At 49.6% G+C, this 14,558-nt stretch overlaps 6 protein-coding genes across 6 annotated transcripts; 3 read left to right on the plus strand and 3 right to left on the minus strand.

Moving 5' to 3' along the window:
* Positions 1-3,882: 3,882 nt before the first annotated feature.
* Positions 3,883-6,342, minus strand: BDQ94DRAFT_181777 (tetratricopeptide repeat protein; the record flags this gene model as incomplete). Its single annotated transcript, XM_026773974.1, has 7 exons — positions 3,883-4,088; positions 4,372-4,436; positions 4,616-4,922; positions 5,033-5,126; positions 5,188-5,227; positions 5,280-6,084; positions 6,188-6,342. The coding sequence occupies 7 exons, from the start codon at positions 6,340-6,342 to the stop codon at positions 4,058-4,060; spliced, it is 1,497 nt and encodes a 498-aa protein (XP_026623229.1). The 3' UTR covers positions 3,883-4,057.
* A 433-nt stretch (positions 6,343-6,775) lies between these two features.
* Positions 6,776-7,856, minus strand: atp4 (F1F0 ATP synthase subunit 4). The gene is made up of 4 exons (XM_026767331.1): positions 7,797-7,856; positions 7,277-7,731; positions 6,974-7,196; positions 6,776-6,914 (listed from the first exon to the last, which is right to left on the minus strand). The coding sequence occupies exons 1-4, from the start codon at positions 7,825-7,827 to the stop codon at positions 6,889-6,891; spliced, it is 735 nt and encodes a 244-aa protein (XP_026623230.1). The 5' UTR covers positions 7,828-7,856; the 3' UTR covers positions 6,776-6,888.
* Positions 7,857-8,010: 154 nt separating this feature from the next.
* On the plus strand, positions 8,011-10,022 carry noc4 (ribosome biosynthesis protein NOC4). The gene is made up of 3 exons (XM_026767332.1): positions 8,011-8,468; positions 8,520-8,728; positions 8,798-10,022. Exons 1-3 carry the CDS (start codon positions 8,064-8,066, stop codon positions 9,831-9,833), a joined length of 1,650 nt encoding a protein of 549 aa, XP_026623231.1. The 5' UTR covers positions 8,011-8,063; the 3' UTR covers positions 9,834-10,022.
* Positions 10,023-10,121: 99 nt separating this feature from the next.
* Positions 10,122-11,066, minus strand: BDQ94DRAFT_181779 (uncharacterized protein; the record flags this gene model as incomplete). Its single annotated transcript, XM_026773975.1, has 1 exon — positions 10,122-11,066. One exon carries the CDS (start codon positions 11,064-11,066, stop codon positions 10,122-10,124), a length of 945 nt encoding a protein of 314 aa, XP_026623232.1.
* On the plus strand, positions 10,951-11,762 carry BDQ94DRAFT_149202 (uncharacterized protein). Its single transcript, XM_026767333.1, has 2 exons — positions 10,951-11,089; positions 11,215-11,762. The coding sequence occupies exon 2, from the start codon at positions 11,500-11,502 to the stop codon at positions 11,725-11,727; it is 228 nt and encodes a 75-aa protein (XP_026623233.1). The 5' UTR covers positions 10,951-11,089; positions 11,215-11,499; the 3' UTR covers positions 11,728-11,762.
* A 1,048-nt stretch (positions 11,763-12,810) lies between these two features.
* Positions 12,811-13,523, plus strand: BDQ94DRAFT_173183 (GPI anchored serine-threonine rich family protein; the record flags this gene model as incomplete). The annotated part of the gene is made up of 2 exons (XM_026772106.1): positions 12,811-12,957; positions 13,017-13,523. 2 exons carry the CDS (start codon positions 12,811-12,813, stop codon positions 13,521-13,523), a joined length of 654 nt encoding a protein of 217 aa, XP_026623234.1.
* Positions 13,524-14,558: the final 1,035 nt, after the last annotated feature.

Genomic DNA, 14,558 nt, shown 5'->3' on the forward strand with positions numbered 1-14,558 from the left:
AGCAATGGACGCATCGTACACCACCGAAAGCAACCGAAGATGATTTATACGGCCAAGGTACAGGCCATCAATGAACGCTTCATTTCCAGCTCCCCACTTTAACACGCCCTTTATATTTTCCGCAATCTGACTGGGTCACCTCTATACCCCTTGGATATGCTATCACGAAGCAATCCTTCGCTGTTGGGATCAGCCCGTCCGTTCCACTGCCAAAGAAGGAACAATTTCCGGATGAGAAGGAAATCTTCCTCTGTATCCGAAGGAGATATCGCCCATGAGCGATAGTGGAGGTTGGTGCACGATTTTCCTGTGCACCGGCATTGATGCCTCGGTACTGAAGGCATGCCTCTTCGTTGTCAGTACCCTTCACACCTCATTGCCAATGGAATTTGCCAGCAGATGTGGGCATCGTCTGCTTGATACGCGAAGCTCAGGGTCACTAGCTTTTCCTCGCGAAGCAGGACTGCGTCCTTCCTATTCCCGGTACCGTTTCCGAATGCCGGGTGTGTTCAAGGAATGGCTTAGACGAAGCAGACAAAGGGTATGTCTACGGAACATCTCCCCTGGGATTCAACCAGTTCAAATTGGTGTTCTTCCACTGCCTGTCTGCAGCTGACAGAAAGCCACTGGTTTTCCTGCTTCTGGTACACCAGAAGCGTGATGGATGCGACGAAATCCATCAGCCAACGCTGTCTGGGCGCTGTACGATACATTCGTGCAATGATGGCTAAAAGTCAGATCCGGAGGAAAGTCAGTTTCTGAAGCAAATGGCCAGTCACACCTTTCTCCGATATAGCGCTGGCGGAGCTAGAAGACTTGCACCTCTTAGCCTATATATTTACCAGCAAAATCTTTCTCTCGAAATTGGGGTTGTCCTTTATCGAACGATCCACGTTGAGCAGCACTTGGACCGCTTCTCGAATAAAGAATGGCCCACCGAGGAAAAAGCTCTCAAGCCAACGTACGGGGTCATTGCTATATACGATGCTACTCTCGTCTTGATCACACCTGGAACAAGTGCGTCGACTGCCTGTCTGGTGGTTGAAAGAATCTGACGGTCTTGATGCGGTACAAATCATCAGACAAGAGTATATTGCTTTTCCTACCCCGGTTGAGGAGGAGAATGGAGATTTGCGCAGAGAATGTTGCTGGTCTCTTATTCCGACGCATGTTAAATTCTGTGGAACAGAACATCGACACCGGATGTTTACCGTCTACACTCCCTTACAAGACCTAAGGGGACTCCTTGACCACATGCCATCTTGCATATGTGAATGGTCCCATACAATCGTCTCGAAGAAGTCGATGAAGGAAGTCGATGAAGAATTGCATATACGACATGAGCATAGGCATGATATTCTCTAGTCCACTGGCTGTTAATATGCCTACCTGTGGTGGGTCAATCTAAGAAGAAGATAAAAGATGTTATCCCTCTGCCTTCCTTCAACGCGAAGGATGCTCAATAACAAGATCGGCCCAACTGGAGAGGAATACAAAACTACTCCAGCGACTAGGAGGAAAGCTTCAACGACAGACCATTCTGGAGACACCGGGTCTCGAAAAGCTATTCTAATAATATCAGATGATGAAGCGCTGCCTGCTGAAAGTCAGAACGGGATCTAAGACTCAATTGCCGATGAGCAAGGAGAATAAGTTAGCAGGAAGTTATTAAGAAGCTCAAAGATGACAGAAACGAGCGGCACCTTCCCTTACAGTATCTAAAGTGATTTCTGCTACTTTGTATTTGCTTTCATCATTTTCTCACATGCACACACGCAGAAGACACTTATGTCTCGAGGAATTCAGCATCGCCCCATATACTTTCGATAATATTACTACAGCACATTGATGAGGGAGACACGACTATTTCAAGACTACCCAACCGACAGAAATGGTCGTCTGTCAAAACAGTCAAGCGTCTTCTGATCTTATGTGAACACACCCCCGGAAGAGATTATCTTCCCATTTCATACTACAATTCCAACAGTATCATTCCAGCACAATGAAATGGACATGGTTATCTCGAGCTCAAGCAACCGACAGAGATCCTATCCATCCGACTTACCAATCCAGCTCCTTGTGTCAACGCACATACTAGAAGACACTTCAGACGGAAAGACCATCTTCGCATACTGGACAGAATGTCCAACAATATAGCTCCAGAATATCGGAAGAGACACGACTACTTCGAGCTCACCCGACCATCAGAAAGAAAGAGTCATCCATCCAACCTTTCAAGCACCCTCTCACCTTGTGCCAACACACACCCAGAAGACTACTCTAAAGAAGGGTCCATCTCCTCATCCTATATTATAACTCTAACAGTGCTACTCCAGCATAATGAAAGAAACATGGGACTCCAATAACGGTTCCAACCTGATCCAACCGACAGAAGAAAAGACACCCACTAAATCCGTCAAGCTAGTTCCTTGAAGTCAACATATAAACTCTCAAGAACAAGATAACTACGACTCTTACAAGATATTCCACATCAACCTCGACAGCAGCTGCGCGGAAGCCAATTCGCCAGCTACGTTCCTAAACAACACATGGTATCATGTTAACCCGATTTCTTCCCTTCTTACCCGAGGGAAATTATCTCTCATTGAACAGAGAACATCCCCAACCTCCTTCCTTGCATCGATTCTACAAACCTTCAGACAGAATTACCACATGGTACAACCTCAGAGACAATTCCACATGTACTTCAACTCAACAGCAGCTGCGCGACGCCATTTGACCAGCCATAATCAATAACAGCACAGGGTGTCGTGCCTCGTCTCCTTCCTAAGTCAAGTAAATCATAACCTTGCATGGAATACCACCCATATGAGAACCTTGACGTTCAAAGTCATCAATACGGGAACGACGACCATGGTCGGCTTGAGGAGAATCTCATCTCGCTAAGAGATTGCACTCGGTACCAAATACAAGGGTTGAGGGGTTGCAAACACAGTATAGTATCCAAGCGTGAACTTGGCAAAGCTGTATATAGATACGCTACTCTGGATAGATGGATGGACCGTCGCTGGAGGGAAAGTACAACTACTACAATCGCGCTACATTTCTTGTGGGAATAAACTCCGCCTCGCAGGCAGGGGTTTGAAGTCCGTCTATCATCACGTTCAAGGGCTTGTGCGCTTATTGGGATGGTAGGGTTGTTGTGTTGGTGGTTATGCTATGTGCATAGTCGTCATTGATGACAACATGGGAATGGATATGGTATCTGGTGGTGTGCATTAATCAACAAATTACTAATTATGATGTCTACTTTGGTTGATTATATTATATCATATCAGGCAATTAATTATATATTTGATGTACTGATTGATTAATGCATATAGTTCAGGCAGTAAACAGTACTACGTATCTTCCTACCAATTTACCTACGCTAGTAGCAGTCTACCTTGTAGCTACATATGCAACGCGACAGGTGAGACTAGAGTACTCCGTAAAGGATGTAGCTGCGACCATGCAAGCCGGGCGAACGCAAACAACATGATGCGAAGCGACGCTATGCTATGCACATACACGTTACTCAATGCAAGGTACTTTGTGGGTCCTAGGAGGATAGAAGAGGGTGTGTGGGTATCGGTATAATGATAGCGATTATTTTTTTCTGTGCTGTGGCACAGACAGAGTGGGTATGTATGCATGTATGTAACATCAGAAGAAGAAAAGTCCAAGAAAGGAAGTAGTATGAACATCCGGGGGAAGGGAAGCAAGCAAAAGTACGCTTTGAGATTGGGTGTCAGTAAGGAAGAAAGATGAGGCTGGAGGTTTGGGTCATCATCGCTGCCGTTCCCTTCATGGTGAGGGTAGCGAAGAATGGAAGCAAATTAATCGGCAACGGTAGTAGGTAAGGGGGCCCGTGTCCCAAAGCCTGGATACGAACTGGGAAGGACAAGGGCGTCTGGCCGCAAGAAGCCGACTAAGTAAAGTGGAAGCATTCTAGCCTTGCTTCAGCTCGGTCCAAAACGCCATCGTCATCTGATGGGACGGTGCGGGTGAAAGGTCGTAGAGAAAGTAGAAACAGCAGGTACACAGCCCTAACGGTTCAGTGCGGGTTGTACTTGTCCTTCCATATCCTGTCGTTGAACAAGATCATGTCAGCCTAAACTCCAGAAACCCGCTGATGGGGGGAAATGGGGCTCTGGTTGGCGGAGAGCGTGACGCTGGTTTGCATGGCGCAGGGAAGCGGAAACTCCGAGCGCCTATCAATGCATCCCGCAACAACACCTGCAAGTGAGGAGAGCCGGATGCAGAGCGCTGGGGTCTGAGGCAATGCTCGTCACACTGGCCCCGTGGAGGATCCAGAAATGGGCATCAAACAATGAAAATGCAACGCTGAAAAGGGACAATTTAACGCACCAGGAATTTCCCACTAATTTGTTGCCTTTCTCTTCGGCCAATCGGTAGTATTTGGCGGCCGTGAACTAAAACATGGTGGTTGCGAGTCAGTCAACTGCTCCGACAGATGATCAGATAGCACCGCTGGATCCAAAGAGTGATGCGGGCTTCAAGCATTGATGCCCGAGCTGCGAGGCCCTCGGGATACGGGCAGATCATGTCGAGATAATCATCACGAACGGTCCATTACGCAAGCAGTACTAACCTTGTCCTTTTTCCCTCCAAACCCTTCTAGGTAGCACCAAGCAACCTCGTTCATCGCGTCGGTATCGCCCAGATTGGCTGCCGTTTCGAAGTATTGTCGCGCTGCGACTGGGTCTTTCTTGACACCCCAGCCGTTGCGGAAGCAGTTTCCCAGCTCAAAAATGGCCAACACTAACTCTCCCTTGGCAGACCCGCCCTTCTTGATGCCGGCCTGGAGCGCCTGGGACTCTATCGATGCCGAGTTGGACGCTGCGGCCGAGAGATACATGACGGCTCTATCAGGATCTGGCGAGCAGCCCCAACCATGTCTATATCAAGCCCAAATCAGTATCACGTAGCAATAGTGTCCACCAAATGTGCAGCCTACGATAGGAGTCGGGCGTAAACGAAGCTCAACAAAGGTACGGTTGCTACTTACCGGAGTGCTAGCCCATAGAGCACTTGACTGAGTGCATTGTTGGCACCGTTAGGATCCGCCAGGTGCTCAAACATCTTTGTCGACTGTTCGAGCTCTGTAATCCAGATGTAAGCAACTGAGCAAGCGGACAGCCAATCTCAAAGTTATGTCCATACCTCCAGCTTCATGAAGTCGGATCGCCTCTTGTACATTGATCTATGCCACAGTTAGATGCCATACATTGAGGTCACGCAATCTGACCACTCACATCCCCTACTGGATCGTTTATCCGGCTCCGACTAGAACTCCGCGACCTCGATGGGGCGCCATCCAATCCGAAGCCTGTCGGTGAAGTAGGCGACAGGCACGAAACTCCGGCCTGCGGGCTGCGCTGCGCCAGTACAGTGGCCCTCTTCTCCCATTGTGCCTCCCTTTCTTGCTCATCGCCTCTATCACAGTCGATCTGCGGAAGGTCGGATGGGACGTTGACTGATGACGAGCTGGAGTTCCGCGACCCCGAGCGATCCAAGTGCAGCAGGTGCGTCAGCCGTCTTTCTCCGCGCGGGCGCGTTGGTGAGTTTGTACCCGAGGACTCTGAGGGCGCACGCGAGCGACGGAACGGATTCAACGAAATGCGATGCGAAGGAGAGGGAGGAACGGGTTCTAGATATCGATCGTCGGGGTGATCGGCATCTCCGTCGAAGACAGGCGGACGTATAACTTCTTGTGAGGTTGTGTCGGTTCGGATAAAGGTGATCTGAGGCACATTTCTCCCGGATGTCGTGGGTACGGCGTTAGACGCATAGTGGTCCGCCGTGTTGTTGAGGGCGTCCTTCTTGTGAAGTATCTCGCGGAGTGGCATCGTTTCGCGGCGGCTTATCGCGGAGGGTGGAGACTCAGCGCCACAACCGTTAAGAAAGATGGGGAGAAGATGATGAGGAGAGGACTCGGAGAAGACAGTCTGTGAGAGGGGATCAAGGCTTGAAATAACAGACTTTTCAGCCTTATACAAGGATGGTGGCAGGGCACAGGCGCTGAGTTGAGGCTGTGAACTTTGTTTGATGACGGATTGCCTGTCATGGTTATTTTTATCGTTCCTCAAATCACAGCCAAACCGTGGTTTGGCTTGCGTCTTGGCCTCCGCGGCGGCAATTTCTTCATCTTGTCATGTCACACATAAAGACTTGAGCAACTGCGCCTGGCTGATTGGTTTGATGCTGCTGGACGAGCGTTGTGAATTGATGGCGGTGGTTGTCGTGGATGCTCCACACGACACCCCTGGTTAATGTCCTGAATGATGAATTCCCTTCAAGTGAAAGAGTGTCCCTCATTGTTCCACTCCAACAACCACAGCCGCAGTGGCTTCGTAGGGGTTTCATGTTCCAGTAGAAGAAAGAAGACGGATTTGATAATAAGAATCTTGAAAATTGTCGTCAGCAGATGACTTTCGTCAGCCCTGCAGGGCACAGCCCAGCTACTCCACCGCAGTGTTGGCTTGTTGATGCATCATATCAAATTGCATAGTAACCACCAAAACCGTCGTCCTGGAGCCACCACATGCTGGAATTGCCGAACAGCAGAGACATATAGTACAAGCCCAGTAGGAGTAGGAATAGCATACTATTGGATGCTAAAAGCATTCAACTACAAAATATACAGTTTGGTGCGAGCCATATTTCTCCATGGCACAATGGCAGCAGATTTCAGGAGCTCATCGAGCAAAGCTCTAATACGGATGTAGACCGACAGACCTAGGTCTAGCTACTCGAGTATACGTCTCTTAAACTGACCACATTGGTATTGGTATGTCTAATGACAACAGAAAAGATCTTTAATTTGTACATAGGCTGACGGCGGGGCTAATCATGCTAGTCCATTTACTGGGCCTTGGAGGACATGATACCTGTAAATAGTCGTAAGCATTGTATCAAAAAGAATGCTGCTCACAAGTAATCAACTTACGCTCAACATCAGCAACGCTCTGCTGAAGGATCTGCTGGAGAACCTTGGGGTTCTCAAGCTCCTTCTGGATCTTGCCGATGACGCTCTCGGCAAGCTCACGCTGCTGGCGCTGCTTAACCTGGCCCTCGTAGCGAACCCAGGAGTCGAGAACCTGCTTAGCCTCGGTAGCCAGAGCAGTGCGCTGCTCAAGCTCGTAGGCCTGGGCCTCAAGCTGAGCGGTTTCCTTTATATACCATTAGCTTCCTGCGTCCGCTAACCCGACCACGTTTCGATCGGATAAGTATGGAAAGGATCTGAATGTACCTTGGAAACAGCGAACAGCTGCTTGGTGAGCTCAACAACGCTGGAGAGCTCCTGGACGTTCTCCATACGCTGCTTAACGGCGTTGGTGTGGTCGGCACGGGCAGCGTTCAGGATGTCCTTGTGCTTCTGAACCTGACCCTCAGCCCACTCACGGTAAGCAGGACCACCGTACTTGGCAACGGCAGTGAAGACGCTGAGAAGACAGAAAGCAGCAACGGTTTCCTCGTTCATAACATAGAGCTCGTTGCTGATGGCAGCGATGGAGATACCGGCAGCGGCAGAGAGGACGGCGGTCTTGGAAACCAGGGAGTTGCCGGGGAGGGCATCGATGATGGACTGAGCCTTCTTCTTGGGGTCCTCGGTGGGAACGTTGGAGACCGAGCGAGACGCGGTCAAGGTGGCAGTGATGGGAGCGACGTTGCGCGTGGGAAGGGTCGGCCGGAGCCGGGCAGCACCTAGGGGGCGTTAACAATCATAGCCAGTTGATAAAGCAAGCCGAAAAGAGTCTAGTTCGGCATACCAAGGGCGCTCTTAGCCAAACGCGAAGCCATTGTAGCAGTGTTCAGACCTTGACAGGATGTGATGGATGAACGGAAATGAGGAGACTGAGGTCGGGATGGCGGTTGGGACGGTGCGGAAGACTCTAACCCGCTCGGGCATAGCGCCAGTGGGCGGAAAAACCGCTAACCGAGGGATCTCCAAAAATTCATGGTTGATGTCGGAACTGCTGTGCTGCCTGTCGATCAAGTCTCCCCGATTTTGCGCGATATCTGCAGTTCTATCGACCATGCCTGCCCCTACGACTGCAGCAGTCACCTCCAAGAAGAGGAAAAATGTCAAGTCGAGCGCTGTTCCCTCCTCCAAGCGCCGCGCAGTCGCTGAGACTGAGAGCCCCAATGCGATTGCCGATATACAGCAGCTGGAAGACCAAATTTCCGAGTCGCGAAAATACTACAACAACATTGCGACCCTGATTTCCATGCTCAATGTCGATGGCTCGTCGAAACCGAACATGGCTGTTGCCGTTGCCCTTTGCCGGGTTTTCAGTCGTCTGATTGCTGGCGGGAACTTGACGGAGACCAGTCGCGCTGCAGAGAATGAGAAAATCATTGTAGCTTGGTTGAAAGAACGCTGCCGGGAATACCAGAAGCTCTTGCTGTCCATCATTCGCGAATCTGACTCCTCATCTCAGGTCCGTATATATTCCAACTGGCCATAATTACACGGTACTAACACCCAGCAGATCAGCGCCTTGACCTTGTGCCTGTGCCTCATCAACGAACGTGCCACCCACCTCCCCGGCGACAATACTCAGGAATGGACATCGGGCTTATTCAAGGGAATTTTCGAGGCGGTTGTTGAAGCCAAGAACGGACAAGCAGTGCTCTCCGAATTCATCGAGAAGACAAAGGAATTCGAAGACGTGCGGTACTACACATTCATGCAGCTTGCGTATGTCCAACTGCACAGAACCGAAAAGGAGCCTTTACAGCAGTCCAAATCCACTGACACATAAAACAGCGAATACGCAGACACCGAACAAACATCCGAGACCCTCGACGTCCTAATCTCCATACTCTCAGCATGCGATTCCGTACCAGGCCCGGAGCACGAATTCGAAAGCTTCTACACCGAATCCAGCAAGCAGAACAAAAAGGTCCTCTCCGTGAACTCGCACAAGAAACGAGCCCAAGACGCCTGGCTCGCCATCCTGCGCAACAACCTCTCCCAATCGCAGCGTAAAACACTCCTGCGCATCATGGTCCACAACATCGAGCCGTGGTTCAACCGTCCCGAACTCCTCATGGACTTCTTAACAGATTCCTACAACGTCGGAGGAGCCACCTCCCTCCTCGCCCTCTCGGGTCTCTTCTACCTCATCCAAGAGAAGAACCTCGACTACCCCCAATTCTACCAAAAGCTCTACTCGCTCCTCGACGCCGACCTCCTCCACTCCAAGCACCGCTCCCGCTTCTTCCGTCTCATGAACACCTTCCTCGCCTCTACCCACTTGCCCGCCGCCCTGATTGCTAGCTTCCTCAAGCGTCTCTCTCGCCCTTCTCTCAACGCGCCCCCGACTGCCATCGTGGCCATCGTACCCTTCATGTACAACCTCCTCAAAGAACACCCTACCTGCGCCTTCATGATGCACCGCAACATTCGCGACGAAGGGCTCAAGGCTCAGATAGAAGCAGAGGGCATGGATGATCCCTTTGATCCTACTGAGCCCGATCCGACCCGCACAAACGCCATCGAGAGCAGTTTATGGGAAATCGAGACTCTTCAGTCTCATTATCATCCTAATGTGGCTGCTATTGCAAACATTATTTCTGAGCAGTTCACGAAACAATTCTATAATTTGGAGGATTTCTTGGATTACACTTACCAGGGTATGTTGCAGGGAGAGCTGGGGACTGAGGACAAGCCGTTCAAGAGGACGCCGGTGGTGGAGTATCAAATACCGAGGCGGATCTTCACGGATCGGTTGTTGGAGGAAGATGGTGGCCAGGATTCGGGTCCTGGTAGCTTTGTCCGAGGATTGTGGGATTTTGCTTGATGGGCAAAGTATATACTGTTTATTTCTACGGCTGTGCCTTTTTTTAGACTTGACATTTATTAGCGTACATAATTAGATTTTGGCGGGACACGGATGGGTTCAAAAAAGTCATTAAAAGTTAAGTTTATCTATCTGCCATCAAAGCATGAATCACAATAGTTTGCGGTCTAATCTATAAGAACAATATTGGTGCCATGGGTCAACCTGACCGTGAGCGGCCACTGTAGGAGATGATCAAATCTATCCAGGACCGTCATTTCAAATTCTGCACCCAGAATTAGACTCGATCTACCTATGGTGCGCCGCAGGATTGTTTGGAGGAGGTTGCCGACTGCGATAATCTACCCTATGCATCCAGTCCCCTGCATACTCCGTCCAGTCCGGATGGATCTCCGTGTATGCTGATAGAGGCATGTACGCTCCAGCCGCTGCTGATTCGTGCCACGGTTGCACGTACGGCGATACTGTCACCATATTCATTGGTTGTAATGCCTGGCGTTCATGCTCTTCTGCCTCGGGATCGCCAGGGTGGTAATCACAAAATACATCCAAGGCAAACACACCGCGCTTCAAGTCATCAAAAAGCTCATCCGTAACTTTAATGGGAACGGCTTCGAGGCTGGCACGTAGTTTGTTCATTATAATCTGTGCCTTCTTCCGTCTCCGCTTTCGACGTACACTGACTTCGTCTTCCATTCGCTCAAGGAGACGGAGGATTTCCTTCTCCGATGTAGCATAGGTGACAGCATGTTGCATTCGCCGTGTGAGCTCATGAAGGTCGCCGGAGACTGCACGAAACAGCGCATCGATCCTGGCTAATGTGTTGGTCACTCGAGAGGCAAGTAAACGAGAGAATTGTCGGCCATAGATTCGGTCCCAAAAACCCAGCCAGTAATGAAGCCCGGTTCGAGACTTGCTGAGTCGGGTTATCTCGAGGCTAGCAATCACATTGCGACAAAGTGATAGCGTATGCAGTGCTGTTTCCCGTGTATGCTCGAGCGACTCTTGATGCGGGACGGCAGGTGACTGTGCTAGCGTTTGGTCGGGGAACTCGGCTGTCTCATGTCGGCTTTCACATTCTACTGATCGATAGAACCGTTGCGAGATGCCAGGGTCTGTTGATCTTGCGGTCGACTGTGCTGGCTCAGCTTCACACACTAGCGAAGAGGACGCACTGCGCTTGAGAGAGACGGGCAAGGTCGCTTGCAACATTCCAAGCAGAGATTGCAGCATTAAAGAGGATACCAGGTTAGAAGGTAAATAAACTCAATTTGCAGTTTCGAAGACGCAGAATAGCTGAGTAAGAGAGAAGGCAAGCTTTTATAAAACGAGTGTGGTGTTAACGAGCGACTTGACAGTCTATGTCATTTGCTAGGAATAGGACGGCAATGATATTACAGTTTTATGGCCGGAGAAACGAACATAAATGAATGAGGGAGCAAGTCAAATCGAAGTCCTTCCCGCCTGGGGGTCTTAACTTGCTTTTCTTGTTCGATGGATGGATCCATAATCCCCAGGGAAGGAACGAACCTATCCACCCGGCGTCGAGGTGGAAGCAACAGTAACTTCAGCAGAGAATAGAACAGGATGCATCCGGATAACGCTTTTCACGTATCGCTTATCGGGATCTGTATTCTTCACAGACCGTTTAGGTTGTAGTTTATCGATGTGGATACAGACGAAGCTCAACTGGTTTCCGCTTTCGGTAATCGAACAATCAGGATCGAGTGTCACCGTTGCGATTCTCGTGGAAGACCAGACGATTGTTCGCTCTCTGATATTTTTGGAAACTGGAAACCATGGTTCACTTCGGGAAATCGTCTCCGTCCTGTTTCTACGGTATCGGGCATCTTCAGGGGGTTTTGATAAGCTCTCGGTGAATCAGTGGCTCTGATGCTGTACGATTGTTTCGAGTCGCAGAACCGAGACCGATCGGGCAATCGGCACATGCTGTAATTCGGTTAATGCAAGCTAAAGAAGATATGATGATGTTCCATCAGTCCATACCCGATTCAGTTTTTCGCGTCCCTTGGGACCCTGCCCCTTGCAGATTTGTAGTCCGCTTACCACGCGAAGCTAATTTCTCCCCTGTGGATGGCAGGATAGATTACTCGATATGGTGCAACTTTCTGGGGAATTATGGCCTTAGGTTGGGAAACACAAGTATGTAGAGCCGTGACATAACCGCCCTTCCCTCTAGCAAAAAGAATCTAAGATTATGCGCCTAGAGTCATTGAAACGTTCGAATGAAGGACACATACTTGAATGTTTCGATGACTTCAACATGTGGCGAGGCAATTTATTAAGTTTCAACACGGCTCAAAGTAACCTTCCTGACGCCCTTGAGGTGGATGAGAGCAGGTATTGCAGACATAGTTTATAGATATCTGCCTCAATCTCGCGCCCACAGTCAAGCCAGCCCGGAGAGATCCAGCTAGATAGGCCGTTGGGCTGTCACAGTCCCACCCCTTGTGAAAGGCGCGGAGGGAATGTAGAGCCTCGACTCGGTACTCCGGCTACATTCCTACACATGAGCTTTTACCAGTCATGAGTAGCATTGTCGGAATGCTAGGGCTCAATGCCGGCATTTTTGTCGCGCCTTTCTCCTGGTATGCTAGCATACTCGGAGGTAAACAAAGCACGGGTAAAGGAGGGAAATAAAAGTCCATCGTCCAGCTCTGATGCCATCCTCACCTCTGGGGATCTCTATTCTGTACGAGCCACACCGTATTCTGGACGTTCTGGACGGTAGCTCTACACAGAAAAGGGTAAGTATAGGATACCGTGACGGTACTTACTAGGGAATCCTAAGGTGTGTCAACTTACTGAGATCTTTTGAAGATCTTTGCAGGAAGAAGTGAACTGCCAACGGGGGAGTCATCATCGACAGCGGCTTGCATCAACCAGTGCTACCTCCGAGAGTCACGGCATCGCGTTCACTGAAACCTAATCTACAATCGTTGGTACTACGGCAACTATGCGCTTTACAGAAGCAATTGTTGCTTTTGCAGCATGTCTGGCTCAAGTCCAGATTGCTCAGGCAGCGTTGGCTTTCACGCATTGGCCGTCTTCTCTGGATGCCGGCGTCCCTACAACCTTGAACTGGGAGACTGACTCTGATGCTGTACGATCCCTTCTTCATTCCTTGAGCCTTTCTGGTGCAATTTGCTGATGGAACACTAGCCTGTTACAATCACCCTACGCAAAGGAGCAGCTGCGGACCTCGACACTGTCCAAGTCTTGACAAATGATGCAAAGGGAGGCTCTTACACATGGACACCTGACGACTCCCTAGCACCAGGCTCAGACTATGCCTTTCAGATCGACCAGGATGGGCAGGTAAATTATTCGGGGCTTGTGTCATTGAACAATGACTCGCAGAGAGTCGCTACAACTTCAACTGCAAGCTCAGTTACCTCCACACAGGAGACGACAACACCATCCCAGACGGAAACCACACCAACTCCCACTCCCACCGATACTGCTCCCCGTGATGAAGTGAACAGTGTTCTGCCTGGCAACAATGCGACAACGAATTTTACTTTGGATGCCAACCACGACAGTAGCTCCAATGTTTCCAGCAAGAGTGCCATGGCGGCGGCAATGCAGAATGGTGGCGCACCCTTCCAGATGGTCTCGCTTGATCTGGTCCTTGGCATCGTGGCTATGGGCTTCTATCTCGTCTGCTGAATCTGATGAGGGATGGACTGATGCCTTCAAAATAGATGGAATGAGCATTGGGATTTAAATCGTCTATTTCAGTTCTGAAGTTAGGGAACTGCCAGTGATGTTGACATCGGTCATCTGACGACAGAACCTCTATTCACATTGGGTGTTTTCTTATTCTAGATCGAAACCTTCCCATCCTTACCCTTTCTTTTCCTTGGTGTGAGTCACTCCTTTGGTCAATTTTCCTTTGTATATAATGAGGTTTCATGATTATGGGCTTTTTAAATGGGCAGGCTTAAGACGATTTTTGGAGGCGAAGAATAAGTTCGTTTGGATATTACGAGTGATGGGGGTTTTCTCTTTGGGATGGATTTCGACGGCCAGCTTTTCTAGTTAGTGTAGTCAGTAGCAAACAACGATTTGATTACGTCATGTAGCATGTCCACTGGCCAATCGTTAGTATAGTTACAAGTCTGGAGTTGGGCGAAACTGCTCGCATCATCAATCGGACTATTCCTACTAGTCATATTATTGACAGTGAGGCTAGATTGTTTCATGTGGATGATCGATGGGGGGAGGCGAGCAGAGGGGATTGGATCCGAAGGACAGGTTTTGCTTCTAGCGGCCGTGGTTAGCGGCGGCAGTCCCAGGTCGGGCGCTACTATTCTTAATTCATCAGATTCATTTATTAGTAGTATTATTATTGGTATTGTTCTTTGCTGCCAGGCAGTGTGGGTGACAGGCAGACAGCTCACATCATCATCTCGATCCCTATTAGTTCATTCTTTTCTTTTTTTTGCTGCCCAGCAGTCCCGGCTGCATCTTTATTAAGTGCGGGGATCTCTCTCGTCTTCCCAGGTTTTATTTATTTCTACTACCAACTAGCAGAGTATCACCGGTCATTTCCTTTTAAACTCTCGGTACTCGACTGAACCGACCATACTGCCCCTCCCTTATCACTGTTCATACTAGTTGATACTATATATATATATATATATCATATCACTCAGCCTCTCGTCCCCTGTGCACCCTGCGATATTCACCCAGTTGCGCGGG

This window comes from Aspergillus welwitschiae (assembly GCF_003344945.1).
Source record: "Aspergillus welwitschiae strain CBS 139.54b unplaced genomic scaffold BDQ94scaffold_31, whole genome shotgun sequence".
NCBI lineage: Eukaryota > Fungi > Ascomycota > Eurotiomycetes > Eurotiales > Aspergillaceae > Aspergillus > Aspergillus welwitschiae.

Bases quoted from the DNA above. Each gene is read 5' to 3' on its own strand.
- atp4 (XM_026767331.1), bottom strand. From the start codon at position 7,827: ATGGCTTCGCGTTTGGCTAAGAGCGCCCTTG. The intron at 7,732-7,796 runs GTATGCCGAACT...AACGCCCCCTAG, and splicing joins TTTGGCTAAGAGCGCCCTTG to GTGCTGCCCGGCTCCGGCCG. The intron at 7,197-7,276 runs GTACATTCAGAT...TGGTATATAAAG, and splicing joins AGCTGTTCGCTGTTTCCAAG to GAAACCGCTCAGCTTGAGGC.
- noc4 (XM_026767332.1), top strand. From the start codon at position 8,064: ATGCCTGCCCCTACGACTGCAGCAGTCACCTCCAAGAAGAGGAAAAAT. The intron at 8,469-8,519 runs GTCCGTATATAT...AACACCCAGCAG, and splicing joins AATCTGACTCCTCATCTCAG to ATCAGCGCCTTGACCTTGTG. The intron at 8,729-8,797 runs GTATGTCCAACT...CACATAAAACAG, and splicing joins TACACATTCATGCAGCTTGC to CGAATACGCAGACACCGAAC.
- BDQ94DRAFT_149202 (XM_026767333.1), top strand. From the start codon at position 11,500: ATGTGGATACAGACGAAGCTCAACTGGTTTCCGCTTTCGGTAATCGAA.